Source organism: Catharus ustulatus, chromosome 8 (genome assembly GCF_009819885.2).
Source record: "Catharus ustulatus isolate bCatUst1 chromosome 8, bCatUst1.pri.v2, whole genome shotgun sequence".
Lineage (NCBI taxonomy): Eukaryota > Metazoa > Chordata > Aves > Passeriformes > Turdidae > Catharus > Catharus ustulatus.
Window position 1 is genome coordinate 30,448,649 of NC_046228.1, and position 19,842 is coordinate 30,468,490.

General features: G+C 51.1%; 2 protein-coding genes and 1 long non-coding RNA gene across 10 annotated transcripts in view; 1 reads left to right on the forward strand and 2 right to left on the reverse strand.

Annotated features, from left to right (window-relative positions):
• The window catches only part of LOC116999811, a 56,608-nt gene extending 45,752 nt beyond the window's left edge, over positions 1–10,856 (reverse strand). For 6 of the 8 annotated variants that reach the window (XR_004418611.1, XR_004418617.1, XR_004418614.1 and 3 more), the window contains exon 1: positions 10,771–10,853. This is a non-coding gene — a long non-coding RNA (uncharacterized LOC116999811). Of the gene's footprint in view, positions 1–10,770 lie in introns of all 8 variants that reach the window. The other 2 variants (XR_004418612.1, XR_004418613.1) reach the window with 2 other exon arrangements.
• Positions 10,857–10,908: 52 nt separating this feature from the next.
• Positions 10,909–14,003, forward strand: ADO (2-aminoethanethiol dioxygenase). The gene has a single exon (XM_033066173.2). The coding sequence runs from the start codon at positions 10,942–10,944 to the stop codon at positions 11,689–11,691; it is 750 nt and encodes a 249-aa protein (XP_032922064.1). The 5' UTR covers positions 10,909–10,941; the 3' UTR covers positions 11,692–14,003.
• A 2,285-nt stretch (positions 14,004–16,288) lies between these two features.
• On the reverse strand, positions 16,289–18,051 carry EGR2 (early growth response 2). Its single transcript, XM_033066175.1, has 2 exons — positions 17,825–18,051; positions 16,289–17,478 (listed from the first exon to the last, which is right to left on the reverse strand). The coding sequence occupies exons 1-2, from the start codon at positions 18,000–18,002 to the stop codon at positions 16,289–16,291; spliced, it is 1,368 nt and encodes a 455-aa protein (XP_032922066.1). The 5' UTR covers positions 18,003–18,051.
• Between the last annotated feature and the right edge of the window lie 1,791 nt (positions 18,052–19,842).

Genomic DNA, 19,842 nt, shown 5'->3' on the forward strand with positions numbered 1-19,842 from the left:
GAATGAGTGACTTTATTCTTGATGTAGTTGCAGACAAGACCTCAGGGGTCTTGAAAAACATAATGGAAATGACTCTTGCTTTAGGCAAACACACAAAACACTGGACCTGATTTCCCACTGGTGACCCTTACATAACATACATGTAACCCACACAATTTTCACACTTACTCCTCATACAAATAAAAAAGAAGGTAATCTAATTTTCTGTTTGGTTTGGAGAAAAAGCTACTGCTTTTGGCATACAGAAGCATAAGTAACCTGCTAGCAAGGATTTTAGAGAACATCTCAGTACGGTGAACATATTCCCTCAAGTTATTTCTATGATCTAAGTGAGCAGCAAGTGCTGTACTAATCTCTTTCAAAATTATCCACTATCAGTTAATGAGTCCTGCATTACAAATTCCATCCAAAAGCCTCTTTTTTGTGCATGCACAGCACTTCACTAAAGTCATGGAGACATTCCCCAGACAGACAAGACTGGAACAGATCAGACACCCATTCTGTAACAATTACCTGGAAAAGTGAATGTTTCCTTTCTTCTGTGTATTATAAAACCTCCTGTACCACAGGAACAGAAGCTTAAAGGCCACACAGTACTTTCACTTCATGTGTGCATCTTCCAGTGATGTCAACTGAGTGTGAGGATGCGATTCTCAGCCAGTGTAATTTCTGCCAGGAAGTATTTTCAAACATACCCCATCAACTCTGGGCTCACACTTGTATCCCAACAAAATTTCACATCTCTCCACACCATCAACACTTGTACTTAAATGTGGCAATATTTAACTTTTGCAAGTAAAACTTACTTTATCAAATACTGGAGGCTCTTTGAAAGCCAAAAGCATTTATAGATCATGTCTCCAGAAAAAACATTCTCTGCTCTCCAGAGTTTAAAATGGGATGCCCACATTTCTAGGTGTAAGGACAGCTGATAACTTATGGTGAGATTACCACAGTTTCAGAATTTAAAAAAATGAAGATGGCTTAAGCCATCTTCCCCACATGACTTCTGCATAAAGAGCAGAGTCCCTTGAGTTCAGCTGACTCTGAAGTACAGCTGAAGAGTGACAGAGTGTTAAGCTACAGCATCATGGTTGCTTCTAATTGTCTCTTACATTCTAAGAGCTATACTATCCTTGTTCTAAGGCATGGGTCAAAATACTGCAAGGTCATGGAGTAGAAGAAAGGTTATTTTGAACTTCTTAGACTTCTCACAAAGTCTTCATATTCTGCAGATAGATTTAACCAGTTTCATCATTTTGGTTACACCAGAACATCTTTATATCATAACAACCAACTTTTTGTTATCAAGTCCCTTTTTTAAAACTCTAGTTATATGAACTATATAACTAGTTCCCTTGAACTCAAATAGCTCAGATTCACACATAAAGATTGAGATGAGATAATAGAAATAAAAGATAATGAAACAACTGGTTTTGTACACAAAATAAGCATCTGTATTTACAAAGCAGTCAACACCACATTGACTCTAACTCAAGTTACATTACACACTGGTCCCTCAGATCCCAGGACTTAAAATCACCTTTGCTCTTTCTGTCACAGGTCAAGTATAGCTCAGCCAAACCAGGAGATTTGTGCCAGTTTGTATTTCCAACAATGAAATATTGAATTCTCCTTTTGCGAGTCATTCAGAAGTCACACTTGCACAATTATTTGCATACACAGTCACTTTATTTCAGCCTCAAATACAGAAAGCTATTAACAGTTGGCCAGATTCTGCTCTCATTTCTCCCAGTGAAAACCCAGTGCATTTCCATTAAGATCAGTGGAGTCAGAGTTTCATACCACACATGGGAGAGCACCACTCCTTTTCCACCGAGGCAGCTCACATCACCAGTTCTGTGCTTGTGACACATGTGGCCTGAAGGTTTCTGTTCTGTGGCACGGGTGACCGGTTCTGCTCACTGCTCTTCTAACTCCTCACCATATCCCTCACGGCCTTAATTTTAAATGGACTTTGTTTCACTGACAGATCAGGGCACACTACTTACTCCCCTTAATTCACTGGATTTACCAAAAGCATACTAGCTGAGTACCACTGAACAGAAGGTAAACTTGTTTCTACAGTGCACTTATGTACAATAAAATGAACCAATCAAGCAAACAGAGAAGGTACAACCCTTGGTACGCAGCACACACAGAGCTGTGGCTGAAGAAGCTCTTGTTCCTCCCATTGAGCAGTCTGACCTCAGACTGGAGCCACACACCACCCCATGCAGCATCATCCCCAGGATTATGTACCCTGCAGACACACTTTTCTGCCATTTTGTGTGGCCACACAGCCTGAGAGGAACTCTCCCCCAAATGCTTCCCCTTACATAAAGGGAAAAGTAACTTATTTCACAAATACAAGGCACACTGAATCACCCCAGCTTGACTACTGATCCATGCCAAACAAACAGTGCTAGTCGCAAGCACCTCCTTCTGACATCCTTCCACTGAAAAATTTAATTGAAGGGGAAAACTTGACGTGTCACAGTACAGTATCTCTGATGCTAATTCGTGTCTTTTTTTCCCCTATTAGAATACATGGAAGCAAAAGACTATCACATTTTTCAAACAAAAATGCTAGTAAGTGGGTTTTAACTCTGGTAAACCTGGAAAACAAGGCAAGGGGCCAGCCAGCTCCTCTATGCACAATCCCCCAGTGACTCAACCAGAGCACACCTACATGAGGCAGGAGCCAAGAAGAGAATCAGATAATTATGTTCCAACAGATTTGCAAATAGAGAACATGGCCACGGTATTTGAAATGGGGTATTATTGTCTCAGTAAAGTAGCAGTATGAGACTATGCATTCAACATTTTAATTCCCAGGTAAAACTAGGGTAAAAGCACAGCAAATTTACAAAACAGTTCTTAACTGCTTGGAAAGGACATCAGTCAGGCTGCCTGGACAACCTTACTTGCACCTTCTTGTATAGGTTATGAGTGACTCGACACTGTAATACAGTGTTAGCCTAGAGTGTAAGTCTAGTAACAGCTTCAGAGCCTTCTGCCTCAAATACCCATATATTGACACAGCATATATGGGTTAAACATACAGTAATTTCACGAATACAAGCCGCACCAATTTGACCAAAATTTTGGTGGAAACCCGGAAGTGCGGCTAATATTCCGGGGCGGCTAATCTATTAACAAAATTCTAAAAGCTGCCAACACGGAAGTGAGAGCCCGCGGCAGCCCCAAGCCAAGCTGGAGCCCGGCCGGCCCCGGCAGAAGTGGGAAAGCCGGGCAGAGGCGGGGCCAGCAGTGTGGGGGGCGGGCGGCAGAGCCTGAGCCAGCAGGGCGGGGGAGCCCGGGAGAACTGGGGCTAGCAGTGCAGGGGAGCATGGCAGAAGCAGGAAGGCCGGCGGGTGGGGCTGCCTGGCAGCGGGGGAAGCCCAGCAGAATCGGGGCCAGCAGCGTGGGGGAGCCCGGCGGTGCGGGGGCCTGCAGTGCCGGCCAGGGCGAGGAAACGCGGCGGTGGTGCAGACGGGAGGGGGCGGCCGGCGAGCCTGGTGGCGGCGGCGGCAGCCCTGCCGGCGGGGCGAGCGAAAGCGCCGCTCGGCGAGCGAAAGCGGCGCTCGCGAAAGAAGCGCCGGTCGGCGAGCCGAAGCGGCGCTCGCGAAAGAAGCGCCGGTCGGCGAGCCGAAGCGGCGCTCGCGAAAGAAGCGCCGGTCGGCGAGCCGAAGCGCCGCTCGCGAAAGAAGCGCCACTCGCGAAAGAAGCGCCGCTCGCGAAAGCGCCGCGGGGCGGGGCGGGCGCGGCGCGGGGCGGGCGCGGCGCTCGCGAGGCGCAGGGCGAGCGAAAGCGGCAGCGGGGCGAGCGAAAGCGGCAGCGGGGCGAGCGAAAGCGGCAGCGGGGCGAGCGGCGAGCCCGGCGGCGGCAGCCCTGCCAGCCGGGCGAGCGAACGCGGCAGCGGGGCGGTGCTGACGGGAGAGGGGGGCCAGCGAGCCCGGCGGCGGCGGCGGCAGCACCACCCGGCCAGCCCCGCCGAGCCGTGGCGCTGAGCTGGGCCACCCGGCCCCGTCGGCAACCATGAGCGGGCCGAGCCTTCCTGGCCCCGCCCCGAGCCAGTAAAGCCCGCTATGCCGCGATCCTGTTACTAATTGGCCAATTTGTGAAAGCTGCGCACGGATTCTCGCGACGAACGAAAGTGCGGCTAATATTCGGGGTGCGGCTTATCTATTGACAAAGACAGCAACATTGTCGAGGCACCAGGGGTGCGGCTTATAATCCGTGCGGCTTGTATTCGTGAAACTACTGTATGTTCTATTTAACATTATGTATACACCAATAAATATAGATGCATATAACCTTGATAAATTAAGTACTCATGTGAATTTTTTTTATATTCTCCCAAGTATTTGCCACTGGTACTGCAATCCCTTTCAAAGGGAGTAGCACCAGTACAAGTCTAAAAGGCTACATGAATGAGGACCTCATTCCCCCTGCACACCAGGAAGAACTTAGACTCTGTAACAAGGACAAAGCTTTTAGCATAACTCAAAAGCTACAAGGACTTGCAGCCTACTACAGGAACACAGCAGAACAGAGTCTTTGTTAGGTGAAAAGAAAGTAAAGTGTGCCAAGTTACTCAATTGTTTTTTGGACTTAAAATTGTGTTGGCATCCTCATACAGGCTTGTAAATTTAAGTACATACATAAAGACACAAATACAGTTACGACACTGTCAGGAGTTCCATGCAAATAGTTCTATATGAGCCACGTCAACTCTTGTGTGCGAGGCTCTCTGCAGGATCAGGACTGCAACCAATGTACAGAAATACTGGTAAAGTGTTTATGTAATATGTAAATAGATAAAGAAAAGTACATTCACACCAACTACTGAGGAAAGAAACTAATCATTTTTCTATTGCTAGAAGTACTGAATCACTAACCATCTGGTTTGTGAGGGGAAAAAAATCTCAGTCCAATTCAGCTATGAAGAAAATCCTCTCTAAAAAAAGCAATCACATGCTAGATCCCCCTAAGTTTAATTTCCAATCATTTTAACACAGAGACATGGAGAATTTTGTTTTCCTAGAGATAAAAAAAAAACAACCAAAATCAACAGTGTGGCTTGTTAGGTCCTGATCCTGCTATGGGAAATAGTGGAAGCTACTTTTCAGGGAAAAGTGGCATTTCTGCATCAGTTTCTGCTAGAATTTATTCTAATGTCCAAGAAAAATCTACCACACTTCTGTTACCATGCTGAGAAATGCAAAAGTAAAATCAATATATTTAGTATCTGAACTAACTTGCCATTATACTTCAGTAGCTCTGTGGTTTTTTTCCTCAATCTTTTTAAGTTATATAGAAGTGGCATGTTACTGACAGGTATATTATTCTACTCTAAAAAGGGCATGTGGTCATGTAAATACTCTGAGCATTAAACCACAACCAGCAAAGGTCATGTTTACAGCTCTGGCAAAGATTTGTCATTTCCAAACTTGTGACTTGTCACTTTGTCCTCAAACACACCACTACTATTTTAGTTTTAAAGAAATTAAAATGTTTATATCATTTCAATGCGTGCTTCAAAACCCAGCCTACACACTGTGCCGATCTTCCAAAGGCCTTTGCATGCTCCTTTTAACAGCTGTTCATCTGCAGCTTTATGTCATGTAATCCCTGTTCCCTCCTTGCCTCCTTCCCACCACACCAACTCACCTCTTCATGCTGCTTCTCTGGAACATCTCCCTGACCTCATGCATTGGCATTTCACCCAGTCTAGCATCTCTTCCTTCTCTTTTTCCTTTATATTTTTCTCCAGCAATTGCCAATGATTTCTAATTTATGTTCTTTGATTTGGAAGTAGTCAGACACTGGTTGCTCTCTCAAAGAGAAATCAGTGCTATGCATGGGTGGCTGTAAGAGTTCTGTGGGTCTTGGCCTTTTTCTTCGGCTTCCTTCAGTCCACCTCATTTGTTTCAACACTTGAATAAAGTTTCCTTCCTCCTCACAGAGTCATGGAGACTAACACAGACCATTTACCTATAGGACAGAGAATCAATTTATTGGATTTACCAATTAACCTAAACCTTACAAACATCTGAAAACAATGAAAGAAATTTCCATCCTGCTAAGTTCTACCATTAACCTCTTTTGCTGCTGTACACTAAGTCTTTCCATGAAAAAATATATCTATTATTTATTTAAAACAGAGAAGTATTTTTTGGCTGTGCTTTCTTTCTTAAATTCATCATTGCTGATTAGCCCTATATAGATCCCCACTGGGATAAACTTGATCCCAATCATTAAGAAATTAAGTTCTCTCTCTGCTGAAAAATGATTCTTAAAATAATATGTTACATGCAGAAGCAAAGGCAATCAAGTTACTATGGCTTTACCTGTGTGACAGCTATGCCCAGTCCTCACTCATGATTGTGGGAAAGAAAGGCTTAGTCAAGATACTCTGTGCTGAAGCATTTTCAGCAGTGAGGAAAGGCAGTGAGTTAGCGTGACTCAGTAATTCTCTAAGCCACTGAAACAGGATTACTTTAGACCTTGCTAATAAGGCTGTTCCAGAGTTGGTGTGTGACCACCACTTAACACAGCCCAAGAAGTGGCAGACCCACAGGTCACACCCTCTGGGACTCCAGAGTTAGTGAGCAACCTACGGCTACCTACTGTCAATTCTCAGGCTCTGAGAGAGTGGAATCACACCCTAGCCTAGGGCAAAAGTGCTCTATTACTGCACCTATCACACGGCAGGTGAGAGTAAATATATGGCACTAAGGTCAGTGACAATGAAAGAGCAGACATGCACAGAGACACAGGGCTTTCCCTGCAAGGGAGCAGCTTCCCTCCTCCTCACACCAGGGTCAGCCCTAGACAGTCAGTTCAGAAGGAATATGGCCATGGCTAACTCACAGCACCCATCACCACAGTCTAACCTGGACAGCACCAGAGACATCAGCACAGATCTGATTTGCATCAGTGGAAAGCATGAAGTCCATGGAGCTGAATTCAGATGATGAGAATAAGGCTCATTATTCCTGCAAATTCATGCACAGGGAGTTGCTTGCTGCACAGCCTTTCCTACTCCAACTCCTGCTCTAGGCTGTTCTGTAGCAAACTGTCAATAAAACTCATTAATGATGCGCTTTATATAGAAATAGTGCATTTAACTGAGGAGCTACAACACATGAAGGGTGCAGCAAGGGGTGAATTACGTGGTTCATAGAACCATACCTGGATAGGGAGTGGCCTTAAGGATCACCTACATCTAATTCCAACTCCCTTCCACTACACCAGGATGTTCAGAGCCCAGTCCAGTCTCGCCTCCAGGGAGGGGGCAGCCACTCAGGGCAACTTCCCAGGGCAACCTGTGCAGGGTCTCAACACACACAGAGTAAACGTGTTTTTCATAATATCTACTCTCAATCTGAATCCATTCCCCCTTGTCCTGTCCCCACATGCCTCTGTAAAAAAGTCCATCCCCATCCCTCTTGCAGCCTATCTTCAGGTACCAGAAGGCCACAGCTAGGTCACCCCTAAGCCATCCATTGTCCAGGCTGAAGAAACCCAATTCCCTCAGCCTTTCCTCACAGGAGAGTTGTTCCATCCCCCTAATCATCTTGGTCACCTCCTCTGGACTCCCTCCAGCAGTTAATGGCATGCAGGATGCATCTCAGTAAAGAAGTGGTAAAGGTGGGTGGGAGTCAATGTTACATAGATCTGCTTGATGTTCGATATATATATGAACCTAACTCCCCTTTTGATTTCAGTGCAGTTAGATACTAGCACTCCCCTATGTTTCTACTGATATAGAAATTCTCTGATGAATAACTGATAACCAACTTTCTTTTATGTAAGCCATTACTGGAGAGCCAGCAAATATTAGACATGTTTGTCTTCTAAGTCCTGTTCTCATCTGAATCATGCTTGGCTACATTCTTATCTAGCTCATTCATTGAAGGCAGCTACTAAAACAAAACAAAACAACAAACCAACAACAAAAACCACTCAAAACAAAACAACACCTTTGAAGAACCAGTGGGAGAAACAGGGCAAAAAAGATGCTCTTTGACAGAGATTCTTGGGTTTTGTCCTATGTAAATACACATAAATAGCTGCTGGCAACATTATAACAGAGAATGGTTTCTGTACTGCCCGTCCAAATTCTGACTCTAGTAAATATTCTGGCATTGGGACACAAGATTTAGCAACAGGTAACCACTGACTTTCTACACAAGCAGCTGCCATTTTCATCCACTACAGGTGGTTTTATCTGATGGCTACAGGGAATTCTAACTTCTCAAAAGAAATTAAGAGGCATGGGGAGCAACCTCTAGAAGAAAGCAAAAATTAATGATGGTTTTTCACAAACTTGGCAGCAGGTGCAGTATGTAACAGCAACAAAGAAGCAGCAAGTTGTTCACAGTTTGGAGTCCAAGTAGAAATGGGAGAAGACTGAAAGTAGTGGGGTTGGGCAGGAGAAAAGTGCTGTGACACTTCTCATTCTCTTCAGTGTGTGCAGAAGCAAAACAAACACAGGAGGAGACCAAAACCATGATCTGAATTTGACCTCCCACTCGCTGGTTGTATCCAAGCTGAACTTTGGTCATTGAATTGACCAACACAACACAGTCCCAAAGCCTAGCCAAGCCACTACATCCTGGTTTTTTTTTCTTCTCACATATATTCAAGACAATAGAGGCCTCCTAAGAATATGGCCTTTCAGAAGAAAAAACACGTCAGTTTAATTGTCAGCTGGCTGGACAGTTTGCTTTTCTCTTGAGGTTGGTTTGTGGGTTTATTTGAATATTACTGCAAAATTACTGAAAAAATGTGGGTGTGATACAGGATTTAACTGGAACATTAATACATTTGTGTCTGTATCTGTTAGAAATGGCAATCAGTACAGCAGTTAAAAACACTGGCGATCATAAGATGATCAATTACACAAAATACGAACCTCATCATCAGTTTAACATGGCACCAGGACTGTCCACGTAAAGATGTTCATTGCAACAGCAATGAGAGTGTCCTCAGCAGTGCATTTCCATACAGAAAGGCTCACAGACCTTTAAAGGCTCTCCCTCTCCACTCAGAATAATGTCCCCTCATCCTAAGCATCCTGCCAGGTACACAAAAACACACCCGATCTTCACCCTGTGCCCCCAACACTGGAACTGGGCAGACGTAACAAATCACTGAGCACTTAACAAACAGCTGAAGATTACAATGCTTTCTAGCTTCAGGTTGAACTGGAAAGCAGCAAGTTAAATGAACACCCTTTTCTATGGAGGGAGATGCAGCTGTGCCATGATCTGAATTTGCATTCTGTGCACCAAATTTATTTATATAGGGCAGGAAACAGTTTTGGAAAAAGAGATCCAAGACACATATTTGTCTACAGCATCAGTATTTCATCCTCTACTGGCCCATCACGTCACAACACTTGTATTTCTGATTCATGTAGACTATTTATCATCCACGTGAGTGTGGTGAGATACTTCAACAGGTTGCACAGAGATCCTGTGGATGCCCCATACTGGGCAGTGTTCAAAGCCAAGTTTAATGGGGTCCTGAGTAACCTGATCTAGCAGGTGGCATCCCTGCCCATGGTGCTAGGTTCCAAGAATCAGATGATCTTTAAGGTCCCTTCCAACACAAACCATCAATTCTATGATACAGTATATGAATACTGTAAAGCCATGTATATCTTACCTAAGCTTCATGTATATCTTACAACCTGAGTTTACCTTTAATCAAGAAAATACATTGGATTACCTGGCATTAAAATGAATTTTTTTAACCTGGCAGGCTGCAGCCCCTGGAGTCATATTTGATTAAGTATTATCATTCAGCTGTTTCTCAGAACCTACCATGGTACTTAAATGCTGGACACTCATGCAAGTAATTGAACTCAAGGTGGAATGAATCTGTATATTTCTGTGACCAGAGCCTAAACTTGTTTAAAAAATCCCAACACTAACAGGTGAATTTCTGACTTCAAAAGCAAGGATTTTTAGGCATGATCTGCTACACACAGCCACACCAATTAGAAAGAAGGTAATAGGATCGTTGCCACAAATACACAAATTAAATAAGAACCTGGCAGAATAAATGCAGTACCCTTTTTGCACATCAGCCTGAAACAACCACATGCAGGCTCCATCAGGCTGGAGCTGAGCCAAAAGATAATCCACCCTTTCAGTTCACATGGATTCTCTGAGGATCGGCATCTGGAACTGTGTGTGCTCGTCGGTGCTTACGAACGAATTCAGACACAATCACACTCAAAAGCGACCATAAGGAGAAGTGACCATGAAGGACAGTACGTGCCGCACAACCCCGACCAATACTGAAATAAGAGATGCGGTGCCACAAAGCTCAAATCTGATAAGCTTGCTCAAATTGTGTGACTATATCAAGCAGCTAGTGATAAAAGATAAATTGTCTATGGGCAGTTGTTATACGTCCATACGACACTGCACTGGCACTACCTTGCTCAGTTTTACGTGGATAACTACAAGCCAAAGTAACAAGTTGCTCCTGTGCCTCCTCAACTCCCTGCAGCGGTGCGGAAGGAAACACGTGCATGGAGCAACTCACTGCCGTGGTTTCCCAGGTCCCAGCACAGCCCTCCGGACAGCTGTGACAGAGCCTCGGGGAGCGGGACCCTGCAGCCCCGGGGCAGCGGCCGCTCCCGCCGGCCCGCCTCGCCTCACGCCCGCCTCCCCGCACGGCTCAGCGGCAGCGGCCGCCACAGGCTCTGGCAGCCCGCCGGCCCCCCAGCCCTGCGCGCCCCCTCACCTCTGCTGCCCTCCTCCTCCTTCCTCCGCGCTCCCCCGGCGCGGACCCAGCCCGGACTACAAGCCCCGTGGTGCCCGGCGGCGCCGCGGCTGCGCGGCCGGCCGGGGGCGGTGGCGGAAGCGGTGCCGGGCCCCGCCCATCGAGGCCGGGCCGGGCCTGGCCGCTGCCGCCATGCCCCGGGACAACATGGCCTCCCTGATCCAGCGGGTGGCGCGACAGGCGCGCATCACCTTCCGCAGTCCGGCGGGCCCAGCCTTCGGGGAGAACCTGCACCGTCTGCAGCAGCTGCTGGACGAGGTGCGCGCCGAGGACTTGCACTTGGCGCCGCGGGGGCCTTCGGCCGCGGCGGCGGCGGCGGGCGGGGGGCCACCGTGGGCCGGCGTGGTGCCTCCCGTCAGCTACATGCACATCTGCGAGACAGAGAGCTTCAGCATGGGCGTGTTTCTGCTGCGGAGCGGCGCCTGCATCCCGCTGCACGACCACCCGGGCATGAACGGCATGCTGAAGGTGCTGTACGGCACGCTGCGCATCGCCTGCATGGACACGCTGCCCGCCGGGGCGGCCGGGCCCGCCGCTGCCCCGCCGCTCCCCGCTGCCGGCAGCGGGCCGTGTCTGCGCGCCCTGTTCCGCTCCCGCCAGCACTACACGCCCGCCTCGCCGCCCTGCCTGCTCTCGCCGCACACCGACAACCTCCACCAAATCGACGCCGTGGACGGGCCTGCCGCCTTCCTCGACATCCTAGCGCCGCCCTACGACCCCCAGCACGGCCGGGACTGCCACTACTACCGGCTGCTGGAGGGGCAGCCGGCGGGCGCTGAGCCGCCCGCGCTGCCGCGGGAGGTGTGGCTGGTGGAGACCCCGCAGGCCTCCGACTTCTGGTGCGGGGGCGAGCCCTATCCTGGGCCTCGCGTCTGCCTCTGAGTCGCCGCCGGCGGCCCGTGCCGGGCGGCGGCCGCTAGAGACGATGTGCGTTCGCCTCGCCGAGAGGGGAACCCGCCGCCCCCCGCCTGGCCACCCCTCCGAGCCCGCCGGACAGCAGCACCGCGGGGGCGCGGTGTTCCGTGCTGGCTGGAGCTTCGCGGGAGTGCCGTGGGTCAGAGCCCTCCTCTGATCACGGGCTTCGTGAGTCGGGGAAATAAAGCGCCAGAACGTGTTCATGTCCTTGGGGCCGATGTGCGGGAGCGGCACGGTTAAGCTGCTCAGCTGAAGGGTCGGGAAAATATTCCAGCATCCTGTGTAAATAGTTAGGGCCACGCATCAGGGAGGGCGGGTTCAGGCTTCAAAAGGAGTGTAAATGCCATAAGAATTGTTACAGGGTGCCCCGGTTTTTCCCAGTGGGACCCCCACTGCCAGAGCCAGCTGGCACCACAGGACCAGGGGACTGTACCCACGGAGTTTGGGAGGGGGGTTGGTCTGGCTACAGCCTTTGGGGACTGTCTCCAAGGCAATTCTCAAGAAGAGTTGTACCCTGCTAGTAAAAAACAAATCCAGAACAACCTGAGCCAGGACATACTCCTTCAGTAAATGCCAGTGATCAATCCCCAGGGCTGGAGTTAAGGAAATTACTGCTCCAAACGGACACGGTCGGGTTCAGAGTTACTTTTCAACAGTTCTTTAAAGTGTTGTATACAAGATCTCACTATTGCAACTGAGAATTACTGAATGCATCTATGCAGACTTCCTTCAGCTTAGAAGGAGACAGCTGCTAATTAACCTCGCTTGGAACCTCGTAACGCAGCAGTGGCAGAAACTGGGCATCATAAAAGAAAAAATAACTGTCCACTGTTGTGGAAGCTATTCTAGAAACATGGCATATTTGCAAACTCTCAGTATACAGCAGTGCATACCCTACGTACTGATAGGATTTGATCTGGTGTCTTCTCTAAAGCGTGGTCTGTGTTTTTATATGTGAACACTTCGGGCTTTTGAAACCTTGCAGTTTCCCTCTTTATACTATTTATAAAGACTACTTTTTCATAAGGCTTTTAAATAAATGTAGAGTAGCAGAGACACCATGAAGTTTGCCTTGGTATGATGGAAGTGGTCTGGAGATGCAGTTTGTCCACAGCAGGGGATGCAATCTTTCTAACATGGGAGAAAGTTTTTCTACAGGTGAAATGCCCCATCTGTGCTGCAGGGACTGGTCTTGTGCCTGTTCATCCTTACGCAGACTTCATACCACAAACCCAGGCCAGGCCTTGGCCATCTTACTCAGGATGTGAGAATTTGAGTAAGAAAACACAACTTAGCAACCTCTTAAGTGATGTACCAATCTGCTCCAGAAATCATTTCACAACTGGCATTACTTTTCTATGTATTTATAAAAGCAGACTTGTTTTTCCTGTACAGTGGCTTGTATGTGTGAATTTTTAAATTATTCTGATACGGCATTGCTGCTTTTTTTTTTTTTCCTGGCCTGCGAAAGAATGTAAAATACAGTCAGCATTATGCATGCATGGATTAATTCTTTTACAAAGAAAAATTGGTAGAAATTATTTCAGGCGACTTTCATTTATTCTTAGAGCACTTAAAGGTGTCTGATATTTCTGCAGCTGGCTTACCTGTTTTTCTTGGAATTCCCCTGCAGCTTAGCATTAGTTAATGTTTAACAATTCTTGATCGAATGTAGTCATTAATATTAGGGCAATGCCTCCCTGTGTTACAGCCTGTTTCTACCTCTCTCCAAGCCTACTGAAGGCAGTTATCCTTTCTCAGAAGTCCACAAAGAAGATAGCATCGTGCACGCAAACAGCTGTACTGGAAAAACAAACTGCGACAGTGAGCATTTTTTATCCTATCTGCTCTATCCTCCCCTTAGGTCTTTCTGCCGAGTTTTTAATTTTTTTCCTCCGTGTGTAAAACCTAGTCAAGATGTTTAGTGGGACAGTATTTAATGCATCTTTCTGAAGAAAACAGTATGGTTATGCTGCGGAGTGCTTTTAACCATGGCGAAACTTTTTTTCCTTTTTTTTTTTTCACTGAAGTGTTGGTATCAAAGTATTTAAAGCTGGAAAAATAGCAAAGAAAACCTGAGATGTATTTTTTAAAAAGCCTCTTTGTATAATTACTTCCTTACTCAATAATTGAAGCTTACTTCCTATCTTTTGGATACCTGTAAGCAGAAGGTTTAAGTCTGTAATGCCATTCCTTCTCTCTGCAGTCTGGTTATTGTGTTTTCACAACAGCAAAATAACTGTTATTGCTGAATTGTAGAATAAATACAGGATATCTCACCACTGACCAGTCATTAATTTCCTTCACAAGTATGATAGCCTTGAGCCAAGTGTGGTACAGAGCTCCATTTTCTTTTGCCAGACATGAACAGTGTGAACTGGCTTTTCCTTGGGAGGCAATGCTTAACACTGGATTCTCAGCCCAGGTCCTGCAGGCAAATCCAGGCACGTATGCTATTGCTGCTTTTGAAACTGGCTGTCACTGTAAGGCAAAGACAGGAGTGTAGGACCATTGATACTGTGCCCTGTGAGGTGCTCTTGTAGCTGTACACTAGTCACTGGCAGTTTGTTTAGTTCACCTCTTTTACCATTTATGTGTCGTTTTATATAATTTTTGCTTTTGTTTTGGGTTTTAATTTTGTAGCATGGCTGGAGAGGTTAGTTTGGAAAGTGCATTGGGAGCCTTGGAATGTGTGTCTGGGTAGCTGAGATACCAATTTTGCTCTGGCTGTGACCAAGCTGTGGTTATCCAAGGCTGTGGCAGTACCTGCCGAAGCCCATCAGGCAAGGAGGCCTGACAGCTCCTGCATGACATCCCTCCAGCAGCAGGCTGCGGTCTCTTGTGGGCCAGGACCACATGCTATCAGGTGGCAAAACTGCAAACCAGGATGTGAAGGCTTACTGTGCTGCTAAGGTGAATGGAAGGGCAGTGAGCGTGGCTTCTCTTGCACAGGCTGGTCCATGCCCAACTTTTAGAAGCTGTCTTGATTCAGAACCAGACATGCCATTTCAGCTCCCACTGAAGAGCAGCTGCCCTAAAGTTCCAGAAGATAGGGAGCAGGGATTTCTACCAGACAGAAAAGGCAGGTGATGCTGAGGCTTTGCACTACAGGACGTAACACCTGGGCAATCAGAGGCTGGGAACCACCAAGAAAGGGCTTAAGCCCCTTGCCCTGCTGTGCTGGGCTGTGGCGTTAGTGGTGCTCGCTTCTGCAGTGCGGACTGCACCGGGGATCTGTGTGGCAGAGGGGCAAAGCCCGCAGGGCGCTTACGGCCCTGCACCAACGGCAGGATCCGAGGGTGGGCCGAGGCCGGGACATCATCTTAAAAAACAATAACCAAAATAAGTTAACCAAAAAACCCAAAAAAAGGCACGATACTGCGCCCGTGTGGGTTCAGCGAAAACAGTCCAGCTGTGCCGTGGGGGTGAGCGCCGCCGCCCCGGGCCGCTGCGGAGTCCCCGGGCGCGGGCGCGCCGCCGCCCGCGCAGCCCTGCGCCGCCAGGAGCCGCTTCCCCCGAGCGGCGGCCGTCGGGGCGGCGGTACTTACTGTTCCGGAGCCCACTCGCGGAGGTTGCCTGGGGCGGATCGTAACCGCGGAACAAAACAGAATGAGTCAAAAAAAACCCACCCCGCTCCCTGGTTAATATTATCCCGTCTCTCGTCTCCGAGGGAAATTCCCGCGCCCAAAAGCGAGTGTTTGTACTCTGGGGCCGAGGCCGCAGGTTTTCCACGCCGAGGCTTTGCGGGGCGGTGCGGTGCGCCCATCGGACCTGGGCCAGGCTGCCCCGCAGCTCTCCGCCGCAGGGACCCGGCGCGGGTCGGGGACGAGCGGGCGACACCCCCTCCCTGGGTCAGGCCAGGGAACCTACGGAAATAAAGATATCAATTTAGCATAATTAAGAGATTTATTTGTCGTCTTTTATAAATTTTGTAAGCACCTACCCTGTTGTCGAAAATTTTATTTACAGAGTGGCCAGAGAGATACCCCCCCTCCCCTCTCCTTCCAGCCCCCGTTAGTGGTTGTGCATTATTCGTGTTACCTGCGGCGCGCTGGGTCCCGGCCGACCACGGGCGCCGGTCCCAGCGCGAGTATTTACATCCTGTCCCAAGTCCTACTACAAACGGAACACTTATAAATCACCAAAAAGAAAAACAAAACCAAAACCCCAAACCAGTGCGTACAAAAATATAGTCTCTTAAAAAAAAAAATCCCAATATTAATAGGCAGAAATGTACAGCCATACTAAAACCAGGGAGGGAAAAACTTTCCGGTCTCGGTGTCGCCGCTGTCGTCGGAGCGGATCGGTAAGGCACCCCCCACATGCAGACAGGAGACCGGGCTCTACACCACACAAGGCACCAAGGACACCTCACCACGACGGCACTGCATGCATCCATCCTCCCACCGCAGACCCTATGTACACCCGCCGCTCCGGCCCGCCCCGGCCCGGGGGAGCCCCGCGGCGCCGCCAGGTGCTCGTCGCGCCCCGCCGGGCCCCGCTCCACTCCGCGCCCGCCGCACTCGGCGGCGGCTCCGCGCTGGGTCCTGCTCGTTCCGCGCCGTCAGGGCGTCCGCGTCCGCGCCGCGCACGGGGCCAGGGCTGCGGTGCCGCTCCCGCCGGCGGATTGCGGGCATCCGCCGGCGGCGGCGGCGGCTCCTTTCCGTTCCTTCTGGCGCAGGTGAATCTTGGTGTGCCGCTTCCTCTCGTCGGAGCGGGCGAACTTCCTGCCGCAGAAGTCGCAGGCGAAGGGTTTCTCGCCGGTGTGCGTGCGGATATGGGTGGTGAGGTGGTCGCTGCGGCTGAAGTTCCGCATGCAGATACGGCACTGGAAGGGCTTGTGGCCCGTATGGATGCGGATGTGCCGGGTGAGCTCGTCGGAGCGGGAGAAGCGGCGGTCGCAACCCTCGGCGGGGCACGGGTAGGGCCGCTCGTGGACCGGCGTCTTGCTGGGCCGATTGGGGTACTTGCGAGGTCGCAGAATGGGCCGCAGCGGCAGATGGTGCGGGCTGTAGGCGCCGGCGGGCAGCCGGGCTCCCGCACTCTCGCCCCCGCCGCTGCCGGGAGCGCTGCCGGGGGCGGCGCCCGCCGGGGGCGCCCCCATCGTGAAGTTGCGGATGGTGGAAAGCGGCGTGAGGGGTGGCGGGACGCGGAGCGAGTCGAGGGGGCAGGGGAAAGGCTTGCGGTCGGGGCCGGCATGGAGCTCCCGCTGGCACTGAGGCGGCGGGAAGAAGCCGCCGTACTCGGGGATCATGGTGAAGAGCCCGCCGTCGGCCGTCGCCGCCTTCGGTGAAGGGTAGGAGGGCGGCGGGGGAAAAGGCAGTGCCCCGCCGCCGGCGGCGGGCAGGAAAGCCGAGGAGGGGTCTTGCGGGTACAGGTCACCGCAGCCCGAGTAGGGCGGCGGCGAGTAGAGATGCTCCAGGTCGGCTGGCTGGCCCTGTGCCGTGGTGCAACCGAGGGCCCCGGCCAGCGGGTTGGGGGAGGTGGCGGAGGCGGCGGTGGCCGAGGAGGCGGCGGAGGCGGCGGAGGAGGCGGCGGAGGAGGGCGTGCTGACCCCCTGCAGGATCCCCGCGCTCACGATGTTGATGATGCCCTCGGGGTAGCAACCGGCGCCAGGGTACTGTGGGTCGATGGAGAATTTGCCCATGTAGGTGAAGGTCTGATTTCGGGAAGCCGGGGCGTTGGGCGCGAAGCCGCCACCGTAGGGCAGGTCCAGGGCCCGCTTGTCACCCATGTCCACGTTGATCATGCCGTCTGGGGGAGCAAGGAGCAGGTCAGCCCTCCGCGCCGCCGCCCGCTGGACGACCGGCACCCGACCCAGCCACCGCCCGCCCCGGCCCAGCGAGGGGCTGCGGTGCGCACATGTTGCGCTCCGGATGCAGGGGGGCTCCGTGCCAACTGCAACTTTCCTTCCCTTGTTGGGTGCGGAGGTAGGGCTGCCGCGAAGGGGCGGCGGGGACCCAGTGCCGGACGGCGGTAGAGCCCCGGAGAGGGTCCTGGCGCCTCGTCCCAGTCCGACCCCCGCCCGCCGCCCCGAGTCTACGCCGCCCCGCCGCTCTCCGCGGGCGGCCCGGCCCGCACCTGCGAGGGCTCCGCTTACCTCCTGCCACACCGCTCATCTGGTCGAACGGCCCTGCCAGGTCGGCATTGGGGAAGATCGCGACCGAAGTTGGCAGCGCGGCGGAGATGTCATCCGCGGGGTAAATGCCCTCGGGGAGCTGGTGCACGAACCCACCGAGGGTCACCGGGATCTTGTCTACCGCCTTGGCGGTCATCATGGGGGCAGCGGGACTGCCGGGGGAGCGGCGCTCCCGGCCGGCCGTGGGCACTCGGGGCGGGGAGGGAGAGGAGGGGGCGCTTCCCGCTGCCTCCCACTACCAGCGCGGGGGGACCGCGGGGAGCCGGCGTGGCATGTGCGGGCGGGCGGCCGCCCCGTCGCGGCGGTGCGGTGCGGTGCCCGCGGTGCCCCGGGAGCGCCGCGTTCCCGCCGCAGCTCGCGCTGGAGGACAAGTCTGGCGGTAACTATTTATGGGGGCCCCCTGAATACCCGGGACGTCACTGCCCATATAAGGACTGAGGAACGGGGCCCGGCGGTCACGTGGGCCCCCGCGTGCGGGTCCCGCCAGCCCGCGTCCGCTCCCACCCCCCCTCCCTGCGCACCCTCCGCGCCCCGCGGGGGCGGCCCCGACCCGCCCCGGCAGCGCTCGGCCCCCGCCGCCGCCCGCCGCACCGCCCAGGGGGGTATTCCGGTGGCGGGGGCCTTGTCCTAAAAAGGCGAGGATCCGGCCCCGCCCCGCCTGCCCTATTAGGGCTCGTTCCGGAAAATTTTTAAAAGGCTCGGAAAAGCAGAGGAGGTCCCGGGGCCGCCCCGCCAGACCCCGCTCACTTTCTCAGCAGCCTGCGACCGCAAACCGGCGGCGGGTCAGGAAACAGCCGCACGCACGGAATAGAGCCTCTCCTTTCTCAAAGAAAAAGTAATTTTTTATTTATTCTTTTTTTTTTTTTTTTTTTTTTCTGAATGACGGGTGGAAAGAGCCACCGAACAGAGCGACTCGGCGGCGCTGCTTGTTTTGGAAAGTGTCTGATCTATATATACCGTCGCAAAAACGGAACCGCCTGCTCCTCCATCGCCGGGTTGTTATTTTATCGACGGGCACAAGCGAGAACGGGACGGGGAGGGATGGTGGGGGGACACGAGTGCCCCCCTCCGCCCCAACTCGTTCCATTCTAACCCTATCGCTTCCACTTTGCTCGGTTCAACCTCTTGCTCCCACAGTTTCCATCCTCAGTAACATTTCCACTGCCAATTTTACTTTATTTCCCCATGATCTCCTCCATAACGAGGGTATCAAACCAAAGAGTGCTTAAATTCTGGATTTTTTTTTCCTCCAAAGTACTAAAAATAACCTCCCTTGTGCCTCCCTTCCCAGGAGAAGCCAATCTTTCATACACTTTCGTGCACTAAGCTGCAAGCTTAGAGCTTGCAGCCCCTACAACTTCTTGCTGATGAGGGTGTCAGATGTAATTATTTTTGAAAGCTGTATCCCATGTCACTAATCTCATTACTTGGGGATACTTCATCTCGTGGCTGTTTATTACTGCATTTAGGAAAGCAACTTTCACATATGGTCTGTAGCATGTGAGGCCCCTTTTCAGTAGTCTTCAGTGAAAAATAAACAACCCATTGACAACCCAAGCAGCAGCAAGACATGGCAACATATGAGAGATATTATGACACTGCATTCCTGTTTCGAAGCAACAAGCCAGAGAATACATAGGAAGGCTAAAACGTCTTCACTTTCATGTTTTAACTGCAGATGCCAATATTTATGGGTCTAATACATTACAGCCTGTGCCACAGAAGAAGGGTGTGCTCAGGCATCCCTATGGTGCATGGACTTACCTCTGCCTTGGCTCCCAAGCACTGTCACAGTGTCTCTCAGGATCCTCTTTATCCTTGTCACACCTCACACCCGAGCTGAGAAAGGCTCTTTCAGTTCCTCCTGTTCACTGCCTCTGATGATGCTCTGGGTTCATTACTTGTCCAGGCACCACAGAGTCCAGACTAGACAGCAGCATCCCTGGAAAAGTAAAGGTTTTAGGCGCGTTTGCTAAGGA

Bases quoted from the DNA above. Each gene is read 5' to 3' on its own strand.
- ADO (XM_033066173.2), top strand. From the start codon at position 10,942: ATGCCCCGGGACAACATGGCCTCCCTGATCCAGCGGGTGGCGCGACAG.
- EGR2 (XM_033066175.1), bottom strand. From the start codon at position 18,002: ATGATGACCGCCAAGGCGGTAGACAAGATCCCGGTGACCCTCGGTGGG. The intron at 17,479-17,824 runs GTAAGCGGAGCC...TTGCTCCCCCAG, and splicing joins GATGAGCGGTGTGGCAGGAG to ACGGCATGATCAACGTGGAC.